This window comes from Eretmochelys imbricata, chromosome 1 (genome assembly GCF_965152235.1).
Source record: "Eretmochelys imbricata isolate rEreImb1 chromosome 1, rEreImb1.hap1, whole genome shotgun sequence".
NCBI lineage: Eukaryota > Metazoa > Chordata > Testudines > Cheloniidae > Eretmochelys > Eretmochelys imbricata.
Window position 1 is genome coordinate 144,369,597 of NC_135572.1, and position 20,095 is coordinate 144,389,691.

Sequence of the window (20,095 nt, forward strand, 5' to 3'; positions counted from 1 at the left end):
CGGACTCGGAGCGGGCGGCGCCCTCCAGCCCATGTAGCGCCGGGCTCAGGCGGCCGCGTAGGGCTCCTCACTTCCTCTTAGGCAAGATGGCGGGGGACGAGGCGGGAGTGACTCTGGGGCAGCCGCACCTCTCCCGGCAGGACCTGGCCACCCTGGTGAGACCCGAGCCCGAGGCTGCGGGGCCCTGTTCGCCCGGCGGCAGGAGCGGGTCGGGGGAGTCCAGCGCGCCCGCGCGGCCTGGCTGGGGATGCGCCGGGAGCCGCCCCCTTAGCGAGCCGCCGGGCTGCGGGGAGGGGACCCGGGGTCGGGCAACGCCGGGGTGGGGGGGATTTATGCCACCGTCTGCCCCGTCCTGTGGGGAGTGGGGACGCGCCCGGTGGGCGCTGCTGCTGCTGCGGCGGCGGAGGGGGCCGCCCTGTGGCGGGGGGCGGGGAGTGTGGATCCTGCTGGTGATGAATCTTGGCCGAGCGGGGGGTGGGTTGTAAAAACGTCGGAGACCAGAGTTTAATCCACCCCGCCCCCCGGCTCCCCGGGAGAAATCTGCAGCTTTTGTTGTTTCTGAGGCTTGATGCCCGATGTTAGGCCTAATGTAGGTGTTTAGGTAGGCGTGATGGAGACCGTAGATAACGAGGAAAGCGACGTGTTGCTGAGCTTGTTTTTTGTCTTGTGTAAGCATCGTCAGTGCCAGTACCTTTATCTTCCAACCTGTGTGTGTGAGTGAGTACGGTGCTCTTGGATAGGGTGCTGACTAGACAGTAATGAAAATGGAAGTCCTCTACCCCGAGAAAATACAGTACTTAGTGATGTTAAAAGTTCGGCGGGAATTGTTTCTGTGCGCCCAGTTTAGACCAGTCCTTTGACACTCTGTTGAGACTACCGAAATGACCAGTTATAGTCTCCTTTCACTTTGGCTATCTGTCTATTAGTTGATTAACCAAGATTATCCCACTTATTTCATATAGGTTACAGTAGGTACATCAGAAGATCTTTCAGTTGCTACCTACCTGGGCTTTAATTTAGCTGGTGGCCTCCCTGTTTACACCTTGGGCTAGTCTCCCTTATTATATAATAGTCTTCAACAGTTCATAAGTACATATTCATAAGCTCTTTGGGGCAAGGATTCTTTCTTTTATGTTATATGCAGCCCTGAGCATGCTGGTGCTCAACAAATAATAAATGCTAGTGTAGTGATGATCCCTTTATGAGGGTCCTATATTTTCCCCAGTCCTCACTGATAATGACATTGTGAACTGAAAAGATGGATGATCTATGTTGCTGGGAGATCGGATTGGAAAGGGTCTTGAAATTTCAAGTCCTTTCCTAAATTTTGGTTTCATATTTGTACTCAGATTTGTAAAGGGCTAGTTTAAATCCAGTTCTAGGCTCCAGTGTTGACAAAATTTACACGCACGCTTAACTTTATGCACTGTGAGCAGTCTTAGTGACTACAAAATTTACCTCCCTTCAACTTGTCATCTTCCTACACAGTGCCATCTGCAGGGCACTTCCTATACTTACTGACTTAAATGGGTCTAGTCATGGCATCTTAAGTAAGCATAATGACAGATTTTTGCATAGCAGCCATGTTAGTGTGTATCCGCAAAAAGAGCAGGAGTACTTGTGGCACCTTTAGAGACTAACAAATTTATTTGAGCATAAAGCAACAACAAAAAAACTTCAAAAACAGACTCCAATGAGTCTGAATTGGAATTAATTTGCAAACTGGATACAATTAACTTAGGCTTGAATAAAGACTGGGAGTGGATGTGTCATTACACAAAGTAAAACTATTTCCCCTTGTTTATTTCCTCTCCTACTGTTCTTGTAAAGTGCTGGAAATGGCCCACCTTGATTATCACTACAAAAGGTCATTCCCTCACCCCACGCTCTCCTGCTGGTAATAGCTCACCTTTGCTAATCACTCTTGTTGCGGTCTGTATGGAACACCCATTGTTTCATCTTCTCTGTATATATAAAATCTCCCCACTATATTTTCCACTGTATGCATCCGATGAAGTGACCTGTAGCTCACGAAAGCTTATGCTCTAATAAATTTGTTAGTCTCTAAGGTGCCACAAGTACTCCTTTTCTTTTTATGGATACAGACTAACACGACTGCTACTCTGAAACCTGTCAAATGAATTTGTTAGTCTCTAAGGTGCCACAAGTACTCCTGTTCTTTTTAAGTAAGCATGTGAGTGTTTCTTTGAACAGTCTCATTAAATGGACAAAATCTGTTTTACGGTGAAGAAGAAAACTTACTAAATGGGTTACTTCCTTTAAAATGTTATGAGTAAGTTCAAGCTCTTGCGCAATTAATGCTAAGTGTAAATTTATTTCCATGCTGTACACAGAGCTAACCAGACCTCCCTATATAAACAGCATCAGTGCCCACAATGTACAATCCACGTCAGCATTCTCATATGTGTATATATATTGATGCATATATTTCATTGCACTAACATACGAACAGAGGCCTCAATCCTGCACTGAGATTTGCTCATACAGAGCTCTGTTGACTTCAGTGGAGCTCTGCATGTGTGCAACAGTGCACTTGGAGGGCCAAATATTAGAGAAGTAGCCGTGTTAGTCTGTATCCACAAAAACGAGGAGTCCGGTGGCACCTTAAAGACTAACAGATTTATTTGGGCATAAGCTTTCATGGATCATCCACATGGAACTCAGTATTTGGTCAGGACCACATCATTATAAACAGTTTCAAAAGTAAAATAAGAGGACACTCACATGGATGTCATCACTTGCCTAATATAATTCATAGGTATTTTATAGTTTAAATATTCTTTTTGGACTGTGTAAGAACAGCATTTATAGGATAAAAGGCTTTGTTATAGAGACAGGAGATTTTGGATGACAGAATTTTTCCATGCTACACCAGTTGGGAATAAACAGATTGGGAGAAAAACAGCTTTTTAAAATCAGTCTAAATTTACATTTGTTTTACTTGTTGCCAATATTTCCTCTAATTTTTTACATCCATGTGCGGAATTAATTTTACGTGCACAAATATGGAGGTGATGTGTGGCGGGGGTGGGGCCAAGGGGTTCGGTATGTGGGAGGGGGCTCAGGGCTGGGGAAGGAGGAGGGTGGGTGCTCTGGCTGGTGGGGTGGGACTGGGGATGAGGGGTTTGGGGTACGTGAGGGGGCTCATGGCTGGGCAGAGGGTTGGGGTGTGGGGGAGTGAGGGCTCTGGGGTGGGGCTGGGAATGAGGGGCTTGGGGTGTAGGCTGCCTTGGGGCTGTGGCGGGGAGAGAGGACTTCCCACTCCCCCCAGCCCTCTCTTGCTGCAGCAGCCAGGGGAGAGCGCCTTTCTTCACCTGCTGCGGAGCCATGCAGCTTGGAGAAAACTTATCTTGTAGCCTAAAAGTTTGCTTGAAATCTGTTCCATATAGAATGTTACCAAGCTGACGCCTCTCTCGCCAGAAGTCATCAGCCGTCAAGCTACGATTAATATAGGTAAGAAAAACAAAGTTAATCACAAATGCTTTTGTAACACATTCTTGTTGTCATGCATAGTGCTGAAAAGTCTTAGTAAAAAATTCTGCAGGGAAAATCCAAACCAAAAACTGTTCTAATGAAACAGAGAAAATTAATAAACAATTGTATTGAAAGTTTTAAGCAAACTTTTAGCAAGCAAACTGCCTAAACTAACAGGCAGTGTTCTTTTAAATAGTAGTGTTAACAATCACAAAAGGAGACATGTCAAATCCTTATTACATTGAAAGATGGCCCCTACAGTACAAGATGACTACTGTAATATAAGATCTTGGGAATGAAATGTTTTTAGTTAAAGGGGAAGCGTATGTTGGTGTTGATAGGAGTGCTCTCGAGCAAAAGGTGCTTTGCCTGAGTAAAGACCAGATCTTGTAATGAGCTCCATGTGGATGCAAGGGTCTGTCCACAGAGAGCTCATTTAAAGATCAATCAGTTACTGTAGCAAGTTGCTGTAAAAAGCTAGTTAAGAAATCTGTACATGCTTACAATGGAAGCTCTGGATCCACAAGCTTCAAGGACTTACAGGTGTCCTGTGCAAACTGGATCCTTGATATTGAAAGTTTGACAAGTCTCTCTAATTGTGTGTGATTAATGTTTGCTTTTAAAATGTAGGCACAATTGGTCATGTGGCCCATGGAAAGTCAACAGTAGTAAAAGCTATTTCTGGAGTTCACACTGTTAGATTCAAAAATGAACTGGAAAGAAATATCACTATCAAGCTGGGTTATGCCAATGCTAAGGTTAGTCATTACTATGAATCTAAATGTACCTATTTTGACTCTTTTATTAACTGTGTGAAAGTACTTAAATGACCACTGCTAGGTTAAACCTGTTTTTCACCTTTTTTTTTATACTTCCAGATTTACAAACTTGATGACCCCAGTTGCTCCCGACCAGAGTGTTACCGGTCCTGTGGAAGTAGTACACCAGATGAGTTCCCTACAGATATTCCTGGGACCAAAGGGAATTTTAAACTAATCAGGTGACTGATCTGAATTCGGTGATTTTCAGTTGCTCTTGCTTTGTCCATAGTTCCCTCAATATAGTTGAAGTACACTTCACGTGATTGTTTAAAAATGGTACCTTGTTTCTCCATAAGTCTGTATATTCAGTCCTCTGTTTACTCAAGTGATAAATAGTTTTTACTTCTATTACCTCTGAGGAGCCAGTACAGTTGAGAGAAGGTGCCATATTTTATTTGGGCTTGCTCATCATTTACAAAGTTGCAGTTTGCTGAGCCCAACTTCTATGTTGGCATTTCTAATATACCCGTCACTGTAGTATCTAGAGATCTGAAGAGTATGAGGTTGCACAGATGTGACTGAAGGCATAATTTGACCTGCAGAATCTTTTACTGGTGGTGAGACACAACAGAAAATAAGTCTAATTTTCCAATACTATATTGCTTACAGGGCTGTTTGAATAAAAAAGGCATCCTTTGGCTTGTAACCTGAATTTAATTTAAGTCAGAGGTGTGAACAAATTTAAAGTTTATTTTTAGACTGTAACCTAATGTAAATTGTATATCTTTGTCATTTTCCCCCCAGAGATAGAAAAATAAGGGTTTTTAAACTGGAGCTATGAAAACTTGAGCCTTAACTTGAGATCATCTTTGTGTTAGGAGAACGATGGGAGAGAGACTTGTTTATACAATTCCTGATAAAGTGTAACATGGTCAGAATGCAAGTTTAAAAGTTTCAGGAGTTATTTGTGATGCTTCATTGGGATTATTCAGATGAAAATAATCACAAGGGTGGTTATCAAATCAGACCTTAATCCGTACTTAAGTGTAGGGGACAGTTCCTCATAACTGAATTTCCTTGCTTTTTCACATACCCTTCAACCTGAATACTTGTTCTAATAGAGTATTTTGGTGGGTTGTGACAGTTAGAAAGCTAGCACTAAACAAATCATTAAACACTGGTTTCTTTGACATACTGCTTATTTTACCTACTGTAATTTTTTAAAATATTATCGCTGAAGTGGCAGACAATTCTTTTTCTGTGGCATGTTGTCAAATAATAAAGATTCCCCCTTTAAATACAGACAAGAACTTGAAATGCCCCCATTATTGTAGCCTACACAATGTAAACTCAAAGATTGAGTCTGGACAGTTACAGGTCAGTCTTAGAGATACGGTGCAGTTCTGGCTAGGTTCAGAATGAACATGCATAACCTTGCAAGGAGGGAAATGGGGAGAGAGCTTTTAGAAGAGATAAGAAGTAAAAAAGGGGAATGTGCTAGTCCGGCATGGATCTTCATGGTCTGACACATTTAAACTATACATGGTTGGTTTGTAAGTTTCTGAAAGACAGAAATTATATCCCATAAAAGACATGTAGTACTATCACCATTTTTCTGAAACTTAAAATTTCAACAAGTAGTTACTTCATTTAGTTATGTTCATATGAACATAGTTCCAAAATGTCAACTTTCCATGTTTGTCTTGAAATAATATGCAGTTTTTGTACATACCTTAACTGTGTGCCTACTGGTCACTTCATGCAAACCAGTCAGTTTAATTGGCGATAACTGGCTTTTGTTGTTTTGTGTTTACCCTCCATATGCAACAGGCATGTCTCTTTTGTCGATTGTCCGGGCCACGATATCTTGATGGCTACTATGCTGAACGGTGCGGCAGTTATGGATGCAGCACTGCTTTTGATAGGTAATATTTGGGGTGGGGAAATTGAGCCTCTTTTGTAACATAACAATACAACAACTTAATATTGACATTAAAATAATACAAAGGGTAATGGGCGACCAGCTATTACAAAAATTGTGAATGTTATTGAGTCTTGTGTAAAGAGATAAGATTTTAAAACTACGATTGTAGAAAGAGAATATCGTGCCCTCTAAATAGATACGTCTGAAATTGTGGAACAGAATTTGAGCACTTTGACTCGTCCAATAGCTGAAGTGATATTTGACTGTTTGGATGATGGCAGAGGAGTGGTGGGTTGAGATGAAATTTTGGGACTGTTTTTACTTGTACAATAAAATTAGATTTTCATGTTGGAGATGCTTAGGCCTATTTGAGCAGGCTTGCTTTTCTCTCAGTTGTTTTATCTGCCCTTTCTATTAATTTAAATATGTAGTACTGATGCTCGAAAGAGAGTGGGGTGAGGTGGGAAGCAACGGTAAATTCATTGTGATGTGGACAGAATCAAAGGACCCCATTTGGGCCATTCTTTCTGTTGATAGACTGATTTAGGAAGAACTTTCACTAATCTGACTTGAGCAGGTGTGTAAAGTGTGTGAAATAAATTAAACTTCATTTTTATAAATGTTCAGAATAGTATAATAATGCAACGCCAAAATAAATTCAGCTATGAATTATGTTACGTCTGGTCAGACGACATATTATTTGGGAAACGAAACAATAATATACTCAAGTTAGCATTGTTTTAAGTGTCTGAATAGCCATGAAATATTTAATAATAAGTAGTAATTAGTCTTTTTGATCTATAGCTCACCAAGGCACTTTACAAAAGGTGGTGACCACTGTCTTTCTTTAAACGGGGGTAACTGAGGCACAGAGAGGTTAAATTACTTTCCCATAGCCATACAACAAGTCAGTGGCAGAAGTAGATACAGCAGAACCCAGTTTATCCGATCTAATTGGGACTGGGGTCAGATCAATAATCAAAAATTCAGATAATCCAGAGAATGGGAGAGTGCGAGGTTGCAGTGCCATCTAGCAGCCACACGAAAGATTGCCCACTTCTTGATCTGTGTGTACTGGTTGCTGGGTTAATACGGAGAGCCAGATAATGAGGGGTTGGATAAACAGGCCTCTACTGTATATGTTTTAGTAGAACACACTCACCATTTGTCTCTGTGTGTGTACGCACAATCTGCCAAATAAAACGGCACAGTGTCAAACTACATACAACTCAAATGTAAAGTTGAGATATATATTTAAACATAGTTCCCAGGCACCTTTTCTGACAAAGACATGAGTGGATGGATATCTATATACCCTGGAAATCCAATGAACTCTATTTTCAGAACAAAAGGGATAGGAGAAGTAATTTCTAGTTATCAGAGTCCTCCACTAATGCCTCCTTCCCCTCAGTCCCCATATAATAGATCAAACCCCCAGTGAGCTCAAATATTGTAACAGCACATTAGGGGAAAGGTGACTTTCTGGGAAGTAGAACCCAAACAATATTGATAACCTTAATAGCCATGTGCTTTCTGAATTTTTGGTTTGTCATTAAAGTTTAGGGCTCTTGGCATTTTTGTGTCTGAGATGAAGAGAATGCACTAAACCCATAAGCAATTAAAAAAATTAGCGACTTGATGACTTTTAAGCAAGCAATATTTTTTCGAGCACACAATGAGGTGGTAGATGTTCACACAGTTTTGTGTATCCTTATTATAGATGACTGTACATAATCACTTTTTCCCCTTCCCTTCCAGCTGGTAATGAGTCATGCCCTCAGCCCCAGACCTCTGAACATCTAGCTGCTATAGAAATCATGAAATTGAAACACATTCTAATTCTACAGAATAAGATTGACTTGGTAAAGGAGAGCCAGGCTAAAGAACAGTATGAACAGATTCTTGCATTTGTACAAGGTAAGTTTCCAGAAGCAGAAATGCAGTATTGCTGGAAGTTCTGTGTAATTCTTCAATGCTGGGAGTTAGGCTGACATGAAAAGCATTATCTGGTCAGGACAACCTGATGTCCAGCTCAAAAAATTAGCAGATGAGTCAGGCTTTTGTAGCTTTAAAAAAAAAAAAAAAGGTTGTGTAATGTTTTGTTTTCTAGATATTTCAATAAGATTTTTCTTTCAAATATGAATTTAGTAGCATTATATTCTGCTTCCACGCTGCTACAATTAATGGATTTTAAGGGTTGTTCCTAAACACACAAACTGGGTGTAAAATGACTTGACTTGAACCTGAGTCTCCCACATCCCAGATGAGTGTCCTAACTACGGGGCTGGAGAGTCAGTCTGTCTTTCTCAATACATATTTAGTTATACAAATGAAACTGCTCTAATGGGATCAGGCAGAGCAGGGACTTGAATCTGGGTCTTCCACGTCCCAGGTAAGTGCTCTAACCAACAGTTTTGTTGAAAAATTCCCAATGAACTCTGTTAATCAGTTCCCCCTCTCAACTACTTCTATTCCACTGTTGATAGCCTGCCTATCTCTACTCTCCTTATCTCAACCATTGGGCACCTTGAATTCTAGCCAGTCCTCCCTTCTCGCATCCCCCTCCCCCCATTCTTTCTCACACATTTCCTTGGGTATCCCTTTACGCACAGTCCATTCACTGCCAAATGTCTACTTGAGTTGAGCTACTCCCTTGCTGCAGGCCCACTGAGCTAAACTATGTATCTTGGGGTTTTATACTGCTACCCATCGCTGTAGTATCTGAGCATCTTCCACATAGAGCCAGTAGCAGTCACTAAGTCTCTAGTGGATTTCAGAGAGGCTCTGGCTCCTCTTCTGTCTTGTAAACCTCTCCTTATTCTCATGCTTCCTCTCCATGCCATGAGCTTCCTACCATGCTGTGGTGCACTGGGAGCCAAGGCAGCAGCTCTAGGGGAGCTTTTCAGGTGTAGAAACCTTGGCTCAGAAATCTTGGGCTTTTACCCCATGAGCTTTGTACCCAAACTCCACACACCCCTGCAAACCATCCCATCCCTCTGGTTCCCCAGCGCCCTTCTGATTTTTATTTCCCATCTCTCCAGAACCTCTGCCACTTAGCCTTGCTCCTTGGCTCAATGGGGGTATTTGCAAAACCCAGCTATGGAGGCAGGTTAGCAGTATCAGAAGATGGATGTGGTTGACAGGTCTGATCAGTCCTGTTATATAACCTTTGTGTAGTTCAAAATTGTTGGCTTGTGTCAGGGACACAACTTCTCATGTGTTTAAAATCTCATAAGTGGCCTAAATGCAAGGTACTTTTGTGTGTGAATTTTGAAGTTTGTGGAGATGGAGGTTATTTCGCTAGAGAAAGTCAAGCAAATTTGACTAAGCCAGGGAGAAAGTTCAAAGAGAGAGCAATTTTAAAATGTCTCTTTTTTTCAAATCTAATAATATTTCACTAAAAAAAAACTGTAGAACATAGTTGTCCGAAGAATTATTGTACCAAATTTGAAAGCTAAATTAAATCAGTAAAGTATGAATCAAGGATTTTAGTCTTGCTTTATGCGCAAAACTCATTGCAATCTTAATTATGGAATTGCTACTGATGCATCAAATATTTTAGATCTCTCATCCTCTATAGGATATCTCAACTTTGTTCTTTCACTGCATCTTGGCCCTAACTGCTGGTTCTGTTTCCTCTCATTTTTCACAACCCACATCCAGAGAGAGGTTTCCCAGCTGTGGTCTGTTTACAGTCCCCATAAGTTGCTGTGTGTGTTAGAATGCAGTCTGGCCAGGTTGTAAAATGTAGGGCTTACCTCAGTATAACTTTAGTTGCTCAGGGGCATGGAAAAGCCACCTCCCTCAGTGACGTCAGTTACACTGACCTAAGCTCTAGTGTGGATGTACTATGTCGGCAGGGGAAGCTCTCCTGCTGACATAGCTACCGCCACTTGGGGAGGTAAGATAATTATGCTAACAGGAGAGCTCTCTCCCATCTTCATAGAGCATCTGCACTAGCTGCGCCGCTGTAGCAATTCTAGTGTAAACTAGCCCTTAAAATCTAGTGGGCAAGGGGCTATGGCAGGGGCAGGCAAACTTTTTGACCTGAGGGCCACATCGGGTTTCCAAAATTGTATGGAGGGCCAGTTAGGGGAGGCTGTGTCTCCCCAAACAACCAGGCATGGTCCGGCACTCGCCTCCTATCCAACCCCCGCTGCTTCTCGCCCCCTGATGGCTCCCCCGGGACTCCTGCCCCATCCACCACTCCCTGTCCCCTGACCAACCCCCTCTCTCATTCCTGACTGCCCCCCAGGGACCCCTGCCCCATCCAACCCCGCTGTTCCCCACCCTCTGACCGCCCCAACCCCTATCCACACCTCCACCCTATGACCACCACCTCGAACTCCCCTGCTACCTGTACAACACCCCTCCATGCCCCCTTGCTCCCTTACCACGCTGCCTGGAGCACCGATGGCTGGCAGCGCTACAGATGCACCACCCAGAGCACTGGGTCAGGCCATGGCTCTGCAACTGCGCTGCCCGGCTGCCCAGAGCATTGTGTCGGCAGCGCAGTGAGCTGAGGATTTGGGAGTGGGCGAAGGGCGGGGGAGGGGCTGGGGGCTAGCCTCAGGGGCCAAGCAGGAGGATCCCGCAGGCTGGATGTGGCCCGCGGGCTGTAGGTTGCCCACCTCTGGGCTAAGGGATCTAAGTCCAAATCGGTTTTCATGAAGAATCTGTTTTTTACCTCTGTGGTAACTCTGCCCCTTCAGTGCCTACATGCACAATTGTATTCCTCCTGTCCAGTAGGTACGCTGCTTATCTCCAGTTAAGAGTCTGAAACTCATGTCATGCCACTCCTGATCATCAAGCATGAAGCAGATTGTTCCTAGAGTAAAACACTGCCTCAAGAGCCCACTTGGAGAGCAAACTATATAGGCCTCCCACACAGAAACTCACAGAACTCCCTGTAGGCAATGTACAAGCCATATTGTACTACCTTGAAAAGTAGTTGTGGCTTAATATGAAAATAAATATGACCTGACACTTTGGTCATGTTGTTTTTATGGACTTCTGGTTTGGGGAAATATGTAGAAATCGTCCCTGAAATTTCATTTGTGGTTTTAGTGCGTCATGAATACTCATATACGCTTTGGTATACGCAACATAAAGTCTGATGTAAAACAACTCCCATTTTTTTTGTTGTAGGTACAGTTGCAGAAGGAGCTCCTATTATTCCAATCTCAGCACAGCTGAAATACAACATTGAGGTGGTTTGTGAGTATATAGTAAAGAAAATTCCAGTCCCATTGCGAGACTTCACATCAGAACCAAGACTTATTGGTATGTAAATGTTTAAAGCTTACCTATATGTTTAACCACCCTTTCAGACAATGCTAATATTGGGGGCATGCTCTAAAGAGGGTAGGAGGAGCATTTAGCACGCTAGCAATTTCAAGCCTCTCTATTTCCTGAAATCTTAAATATGAGTGTTGTCTACAATATGACTATATATAAATGAACTGCTTTGATTTGGGCATTTTAAATGTGGATATAATATGAAAACGGCAGTGAAAATGAGTATCTTAGAAACAAGGTAGATAAGATAAACTTTTATTTTACCAACTTCTGTTCGTGGAAGGTACAAGCTTTCGAGCAACACAGTGCTCTTCTTCAGACCTGCGGAAGGAAGCAGAGTGATTTCTAAATCAGATTTGCTCTTTATACATTAGATTACTCTGTTAAGCACTGACAACTTTGTGGTGTCTGGAAAATCAAGCTGCATTCTGTTGCAGTTAAAACTCTTGGGAGTAAATAGATATGGCTTGAAGACACAAGGGGTGGATATGCTGGCACCCCCCTTTCCCCCCCGCCAGTCAGTTTTCCAAGTGGCACACTTCAATATTATGTCACTTGGGCATAAATGTTAAAGCATTGGATTTTGTTCATTTCTAAAACATCTTCCTATTCAGTTCATCCACTCTAGATGTATTTTACATAAAACACTGAAATCTAGAGTGTGTATGTATATAGAACTTAACAAAGTCGGTCTGTTAGAAATTCGGCTAAAAGCAAAGGTCATTTTCTCTTACAAGTGTTAGGATTTCCTCCAGTATTCTATAGGTGGTCAGCCTTTTTAAAAAGGAGCTGATATATAATTCAGTTTCTGAATTAAACAGAGAAGCTTGTAATAGAATTTAGAAAAAGCTTCTCCTATTGAAGACAGTGGCAAAACTCCCAATGGGACCGTGATTAGGTCTTTTAATTTAAAGCACGCATTTCTTTCATTGCCTTTACGTAAATCTTAAGCATGCAGGAGGTTAAATGTTGTACTTTCACTTCTGAACACTATAAATTGTAGAACAGTGCCTAAAGAATACTTTTTACTTTATTTTGTTCGTAATACTTTCTTAGAAGCTTGTAAATCATCTTTCTCTGGTTTAGTCTTCTTCCACTTGGCGAATAGTTTGTTTTCCAAGAAAGTTGGATGTAGCATTACTTCCTCCTTTATGCACTGATATCTCTAATGTTTGCATGGCTTTGAGAATAATTTTTAAATACTATTTAGTTTGTGATAAATGTATTTACTGAGAACTAAATTAATTACAATTGTATTTTAAAGTACAGTGGATATTCCTTGCCAGAATGCGTTAACATGTTTTGGGTTTAACCAGCTTAATTTGACCCATGGTTCATGTAGTATTTAAAAACTTATGAAAAAATTGCATGCAACAGACTGCATAGCATGGTGAATACAGGGAGTTATTTTCATTGTTTGGAGTAGATTTTTAAAAAAAAGACAAGAATTGTAAACATCACATAAGTGTCACTAGTCAAGCTTCTATATATCTTAATAATGGATTTGTGTGCTTTTCAGTAATTAGATCTTTTGATGTCAACAAGCCTGGATGTGAAGTAGATGACCTTAAGGGTGGTGTAGCTGGCGGTAGTATTCTAAAAGGTGTATTAAAGGTAATAGCTACTCTTCCGCCCCCCCTGTCCTCCAAATACCTCATTAGTTATTATAATGTGTAGACGCATAATAGGTGTTTCTTTGTGGTCAATACAAAGCAACTTAAAGGTATATAGTCAGTTTTAAAAAAATTAATTAAAATTAGCTTCAGGTACTACCTCCACCTGAGTTCCCCTGTCTTTGGTTATGGTTTCACAGTCCTGTTTTAAAATGTTTTCCTTTTGCCTTGTTGCTGTTTGAAAGTTAAACAGAAATGGGAAACAATGAAACTGACCATGCCCAATCCTCTCCCCCCGCCCCTCCCTCAAAAAACAAAACAAAACCATTTATTGGTTATAGTTAGGTTTTTACTAGTAACAATATATATATATTTTTAATTGACATAAGTGATTTTTTTCCAAAGTTGATGGTGGTGTCCCTTTCTGTTCCTTGCAATGAATATGAGGGTGCAGTTTCCCCTTCTTGCATGTGCATATTTATTTAGTAAATCATTTAAAAAAGGTGGAGTTTGAGCCGTGCTGATAAATCTAAATAAAGTTAAGGAGTGTGTGCTAACTATGCACTCAGTCACCACATTAAAAGTGAATATGACTGAATACTCGGCTTTTGTACGGAGTCCGATCAACAACAAGTTTTCCAGTCTTTTTTGTCTATTAAAAATAACATCCTTGATTATTAAACTGGAAAGTTAAAAAATCAAGTTTATGCACCACTTATACAATTTGATCTTCTATGTTCTTTTGCTTGAACAGTGAAACTACATTGTTGCACTGTCTAGTTTTTCGTACACTAACTCAGTAATATAGTGTTTGGGATTGCAGTACTTTTAGAAAACGTTTAAATTAAAATAAGTTAGAATTTAAATGTTGGGCCTAAAACTAAGAGTGATCATCTAATAAATCAACTTTTTAAAATACATTTGAAGGCAGTGTTAACTACCTTTTTATTACCTGTGTAATACAGAGGTTTTTAAAAGTTCTGTTGATTTTCCAGGTAGTACCACTATAATTCTGTGATGCAACAGCCAAGTGCTGTTAATATTAATGTAACTGTTGGAAAAATAACTCTTCTCTCCCACCACCAGCTAGCTTTTTACTCTGGTGAAAAAGAAACATCTAACCACTTTTTCTCCACTGTACTTAGGTAGGCCAGGAACTTGAAGTCAGACCTGGTATTGTATCCAAGGACAGTGAAGGAAAACTCATGTGCAAGCCAATCTTTTCCAAAATTGTATCACTTTTTGCAGAACACAATGATCTACAGTATGCTGCTCCTGGAGGCCTAATTGGTAACAATGTTTTTTTAATGAAGAGATTTTTCTCCTCATGCCTATTTTTGAAAACTTAGATGGTTTCAGATAACAGTACACTTCCTGGGAAGAGGGGGGAATTTATTGCAATTTACAGGAAATTCTAATGTGTGACTCCTACAGCAGTTGTGTACCTTTTAATATATATGTAATGAAGCTTTATAAAACAGTGCCAAATAGTGTAAAATTTAGTTATTTATCTAAATTACATTGGTTAGCTCCAGCAGGCTTCTGTATTATCTGTGCTGCCACCAGCATGATGAATCCTGGGGCATTGTATCACGGCTAGTTAGAGTTCACAGATCCTAAAAAAGAGTAAATAGGTGAGTTCAGTTCTTAATGTGCTGAACGCCCACCTCCAGCTGGGTAGTGGGGATGTTTAGTATGTCACTAAGAATAATGGTTAATTTCATTTGTAGGTCTCCTTTAAATGTACTCGATGCGTATAAATATGATTACTTTTTCAATTATTCCTCAGAAGTTGTCTTGTTCTGAAATAGGTGTTGGCACTAAAATTGACCCAACTTTATGTCGGGCTGACCGAATGGTGGGGCAGGTTCTTGGTGCAGTTGGAGCACTCCCTGAAATATTCACAGAGCTGGAAATTTCCTATTTCCTGCTTAGGCGTCTGCTAGGTGTGCGCACTGAGGGAGACAAGAAAGCTGCAAAGGTTAGTATATTTGTACCTGTTCTGTTAAAAGGACATTGTCATGGTACTTGTCAGACTTTTTTTTGTTTTGAAGCTTTTACTCTGTTAACCCCCTGGAAATTAATTCCACTGAGATGTAAGTGTTTATATTTATGCATGGTTTCATCTTTCCTTTCTTCCTGGTTTCCATACATAATGTCTGCATTTCAGAGGGGAAAAACAATGGTACATGTCCACTTAAATACTTTGTAAGAATGCCTTTCACAGGGGGAGGAAATTCATATACTGGTAACCAAAAGAAATTTGAAGCCTTGTGATTCTCAAAGTTGGCCCTTCCTCCAAAGATGCTGGTAATCCTTGTTCCTTCCCCTTGTTGTTCTCTTCTCCATTCATCAGCTGCAAAACTTGTCATGCATGATCCTGCTAGTTTCACGTACATCCTAATACTTTGCCAGTCTAGGGATGTGGTGGATTCTCCATCACTTGAAGTCTCTAATCCTAGACTAGATATCTTTCTAAAAGGTATGCTATGGCTCAGGAGTCGGCAGCCTTCGGCAAGCGGCCCATCAGGGTAATCCACTGGCGGGCCACGAGACAGTTTGTTTATGTTGACCGTCCGCAGGCACGGCCCCCCTGCAGTTCCCTGTGGCCGCAGTTCATTGTTCCCGGCCAATGGGAACTGCGGGAAGCGGCGTGGGCTGCTGGGACGTGCTGGCTGCCACTTCCTGCTGCTCCCATTGGCCGGGAACGGCGAACTGCGGCCACTGGGAGCTGCGGGGGGCCGTGCCTGCGGATGGTCAACATAAACAAAATGTCTCGTGGCCAGCCAGTGGATTACCCTGATGGGCTGTGTGCCAAAGATTGCAACCCCTGCTATAGCTCAAAAGTTGTGGGCTTGATACAGGAATTACTGGATGAGGTTCCATGGTCTGTTTTGTGCAGGAAGTCAAACTAGTTGATCATTATGATCCCTTCTGGCCTTTAAACTATGAAAACTGCTTCACACTGATTTATTTTATTGTTAAATTAGGTGTTGCCGTCATTTTGGATTTTCTCTTTGTGACTGACTCTGGATTGAGCAGTTATTTTGGTGGTTGTATTTGGTGAAAGGAAAGAGGCACAAGGATCTGTTTTGTATTGATGTCAATTATGGGGTAAAAAACTTTAGCTTTCTATATAGTTTGTACAACCTTAAAACAATTATTATTTCCCAGAAAAAGGCAGACTGATTTTTGTAGATGAGTCTGAGGCAAGTAATCTGGAATATTATTTGTGCTGAGCCTTTTTATATTTCTCTTACGTTAGTATGAAAATGAGAAACACTTTATCATGTGTCTAAAAATGGACATCGTTTTATCATATTCGTGTGTGGCATGGTCCTAGACATTTGGTGCTTGCTTCCCTTTCTGTTAGTATTTTTCTTTGGTAACCTAGCTGTAGCAGTCAGATATAAAATCTTTTTTTTTTTGGTCTTCATTTAAGTTATTGGCTGCAAAATGCTATCAACTTTATAAGTTATTTGCATATTTAAAGTAAAACTTACAGAATTCTTTATATCTTCTTTCAGGTGCAAAAACTATCCAAGAATGAAGTTTTAATGGTAAATATAGGATCCTTGTCTACTGGAGGAAGAGTTAGCGCAGTGAAGGCTGATTTGGGCAAGATAGTGCTAACTAACCCTGTGTGCACAGAAGTAGGAGAAAAAATTGCCCTTAGTCGAAGAGTTGAGAAACACTGGCGGTAAGTTGGCAGTACAGTGACAAAATAACCCCTTGATACTACTGTGTTGCGCTGACACCAGTACTATCTGCCTCTGCTGTAGAATTCCTTTGTTCCTCTAAATTCTCTAAGCACCTAATCACTATTTCTATGGGACACTTTTTTCAAAAATGTTAAGTGAAATAGTGAAAAATTAAATACTTTGTGCGCTGCTTAACATAAATGCACAATAAACCTTCTGATGCCATGAGTTGTGACTTGATAACACAGTCATACCACAGTAATATTAACAGCAGGAACTTTAACCCAGTGATGACAAAGACCAAATAGAAATTAAGGATACATTTAAGACTGGGTTTATCTTAAAGCAGTAATTCTCAGCCTGTCGGCCTGGGCTCAGCAGTTCCAGCTACATGTGACTGCCAGTGCAGCTTTGCAAAGTGTGGGTGGTGGGGAGGACAAGGGAACAAAGGGACACTGATCTCCAAGGACCTTTTTCTCTGGCTCCCGTGAGACTGGAGGTGTCAATTTTTTTAGTCAACACAGATTACAAGAATAATGTGGCTGGTGGGGCACCCAAAAACATCCTGTAGCAGGATCCCTAAAGTTGAGGAGCAGTATGGCTGGTGGCTCCTTTTTAAGCTTATTTGCTTCGCTTCTCTTCAAGCAACTGCCCACCTAGAATGTATATTCTCTGAAAATAAAGCTAGTACAGAAACACTAAGCAATCTTGTCCCCTACACCCCCTGTGTGGACCTTGCACTGTGGTAAGGAGAAAAAGGTATGTTAACATACTCCCCAGTAGTTCTGATCTGGCTGAGACATACTGGGTTTTGAACATCTGTTCTGGGAAATAGTCACGGCCAGTTTTCTGGATCACTGTGGCAGGCAGTTACACCTTGCTAGCTGTTTCTGTAACTCTCTCAGCAGGTCAGCTCAGCAGCAGGCAGAGCTGGCAGCCAAATGCCTTCAGTAGAGGGGTAGCTAGTGGGGATTACTGGAGTGGCTACTAAGTAGGGAGGAGAGGAGCACACACTTTCTGAGCAGATAAGGAAGGAATGAGCACCAAGAGAGAAATGGGGGAAGCTGAAGGGGAGCTATGTGAATAGAAGATGAGCAACATTTTCCAGCAATGACTTGTCAAATCTGTGGTTTGGTAGCCGCTGGGTTTTATAGGTATTTTGGTGCAATTTTTTTCTGTTTTTTCTTCCCTCCTTTCAAACAAACCTGTATTTCACCAAAATGCTCACAGATCTCTCTTGTTGTTGGGGCTAGCACTCTCAGGTGCACTTTTATTAGAATGGTTTGTGGCACAGTTTTCACATGTTGCCAACTATACTGTAGTAGAAGGGAAAGGAGAAAAAACAAAACTAAGCAAGGAAAGAAACAGAGAGGGGATGGGTAAAGAACAAAGAAATTGGGAAGGTTCTAATTAGGAAGAAAAGAGTGGGGACAGCTGGTACAGAGGAAGGGGAAAAGAACTCTGCCTCTTATACTCCCTTCCTCAGACTTTCTAGGGAAGTGAATGAGAGAACAAGGAGAGGGGCAGTTGGGATATAGTGGAAAGTAAAATCACATAGAGAAAGAGGCACAGGGGTTAAAACTGGGAGAATGGACAAATAGGCAAAATGCAGCAACAACACCAGGGATATGTAGGGCCTGAGTGTGGCTTTGCCACAGCTGTGGGCTCCAGCCTAGAAAGGCTTGAAATAATGGATTAATTACTTCAATTCCATTTTTATCAATGTACACTGTTCTTCTGGGAATTGTTCCAAAAGATGTGAGAGCCCAGAGTTTTGGCAGACAAGTTCAAGACTAACATCAGGTTCTTCCATGGCTCCCTTCAAGGAGTTGGGAGAGTCTTAAAGGCAGTTGCATCGATTATATGTGCTGTCTCTTGGCTGGAAAAGTGATATTGCAGTCTTTTTAAAAGCTTTCTCTGAAGCTGCATCTTGAGCTAGTGGAAAGAATTAGTGGATTTTTTAAAATGCAGTGGGTGTGTAAGGGGAAGTACTAAGAGGGAAGATTTTTTCTATTACCCAGTACAAGTGGTAAAAACAATTTTGAGAATTATGTCAACTTTGTGTTCAGGTTACACCCTCAGTGAGAAATGTTGACCTCAAAAATTGAACTATTATATTCCTTTTTTTGCAAGGTGTTCTCATTTCCCTTTAAAAGTAGTGTAACGCTTTATGCAAGTTGGAAAGCAATAAAGCTATCGACACATTTTCATTTGCAGTTAACTAGACGATTATGGGCAAGTAGAACCTTTGTGTGTGCGCTTCTGTTTAACAGCACATTTTAAAAAATGGTCCCATAGCTTAAGAAAAAGTCCTGTTTGCTTATGGTCTCTCCATTATCCTCCCCTCTCCTATGCTTCCAGCAGCCAGTCGTCTTTAAGATTTTGCAGTGCAGGGGAGGGAAGGGGGAGTTCAGAAACTTCTGAAACCTGTGTGAGTACTCCTAATACAAACATGACTACAGGGTTTATATAGAGCTTTTGCCATTTGCATTTTGAATATTTTCTAAACACAATTACAAATAACTTGTTTTTCATTTTTCAGTTTAATCGGCTGGGGTCAAATAAGAAGAGGAGTGACAATCAAGCCAACAGTTGATGATGATTGAAAAGTAAAAACGAGTGTGTCATTTTGAGAGATGGAATGCCTATTTCCATATGCTGGGGGGTACATTTTTGGAGTGAAATTTGTTACACAACTCCCATTGCTCCAGACATTTTACTGGAAATTTACCCTCTTACTAAAATACTAGTCAGTATCTCCAATGAAAGGGTAAAAAATTGTCATAGAGGTGGATCTAATAATCCACATTTTAGCAGAAACTAATTGTATGTGTTTCATGCCATATCTAATTTATGTTAATTTGTGTTTGAGAAGATTTGTTTAATATCACTCAAGTCACCCCCAATGTAAAACACAAACCATAAAATATGTTTTGAAATAAAATATTGCTTCTTATTTTTTCATTAATTCTTATCGTTGGTAGTGAAAGGCTGCAAAGATTGTTCAAGCAGTACAAGAATTTAAAAAGAAAATAAACTCTCCTTGAAGACCAATTCCCTGTTTTTGCGCCGCACCTAGTTTTAAGTCTGAGCTCTTTACAGCAGATATTTCTTAATGTTTCCAATTCTTGCTTTGTGAATGGTGACTTTTATATTTTGCAATTAGGCTGCTAACATTATTAGTCCTGGAAGACACAAATTCAAGAGGAATTGCTATTGAAACATACAAAGGGGAAAACACAAGAAACTCCTAGGAAGTGGAAATACTGTTTTAAATCTTATTTCAAAATGTTTCCAGTGGTC

At 41.0% G+C, this 20,095-nt stretch overlaps 1 protein-coding gene across 1 annotated transcript; it reads left to right on the top strand.

Annotated features, from left to right (window-relative positions):
* Positions 1-19,748, top strand: EIF2S3 (eukaryotic translation initiation factor 2 subunit gamma). The gene is made up of 12 exons (XM_077816912.1): positions 1-155; positions 3,411-3,474; positions 4,126-4,253; positions 4,374-4,495; positions 6,087-6,181; positions 7,939-8,097; positions 11,329-11,463; positions 12,998-13,092; positions 14,237-14,381; positions 14,903-15,072; positions 16,619-16,791; positions 19,335-19,748. The coding sequence occupies exons 1-12, from the start codon at positions 87-89 to the stop codon at positions 19,396-19,398; spliced, it is 1,419 nt and encodes a 472-aa protein (XP_077673038.1). The 5' UTR covers positions 1-86; the 3' UTR covers positions 19,399-19,748.
* The last annotated feature ends 347 nt before the right edge of the window (positions 19,749-20,095 follow it).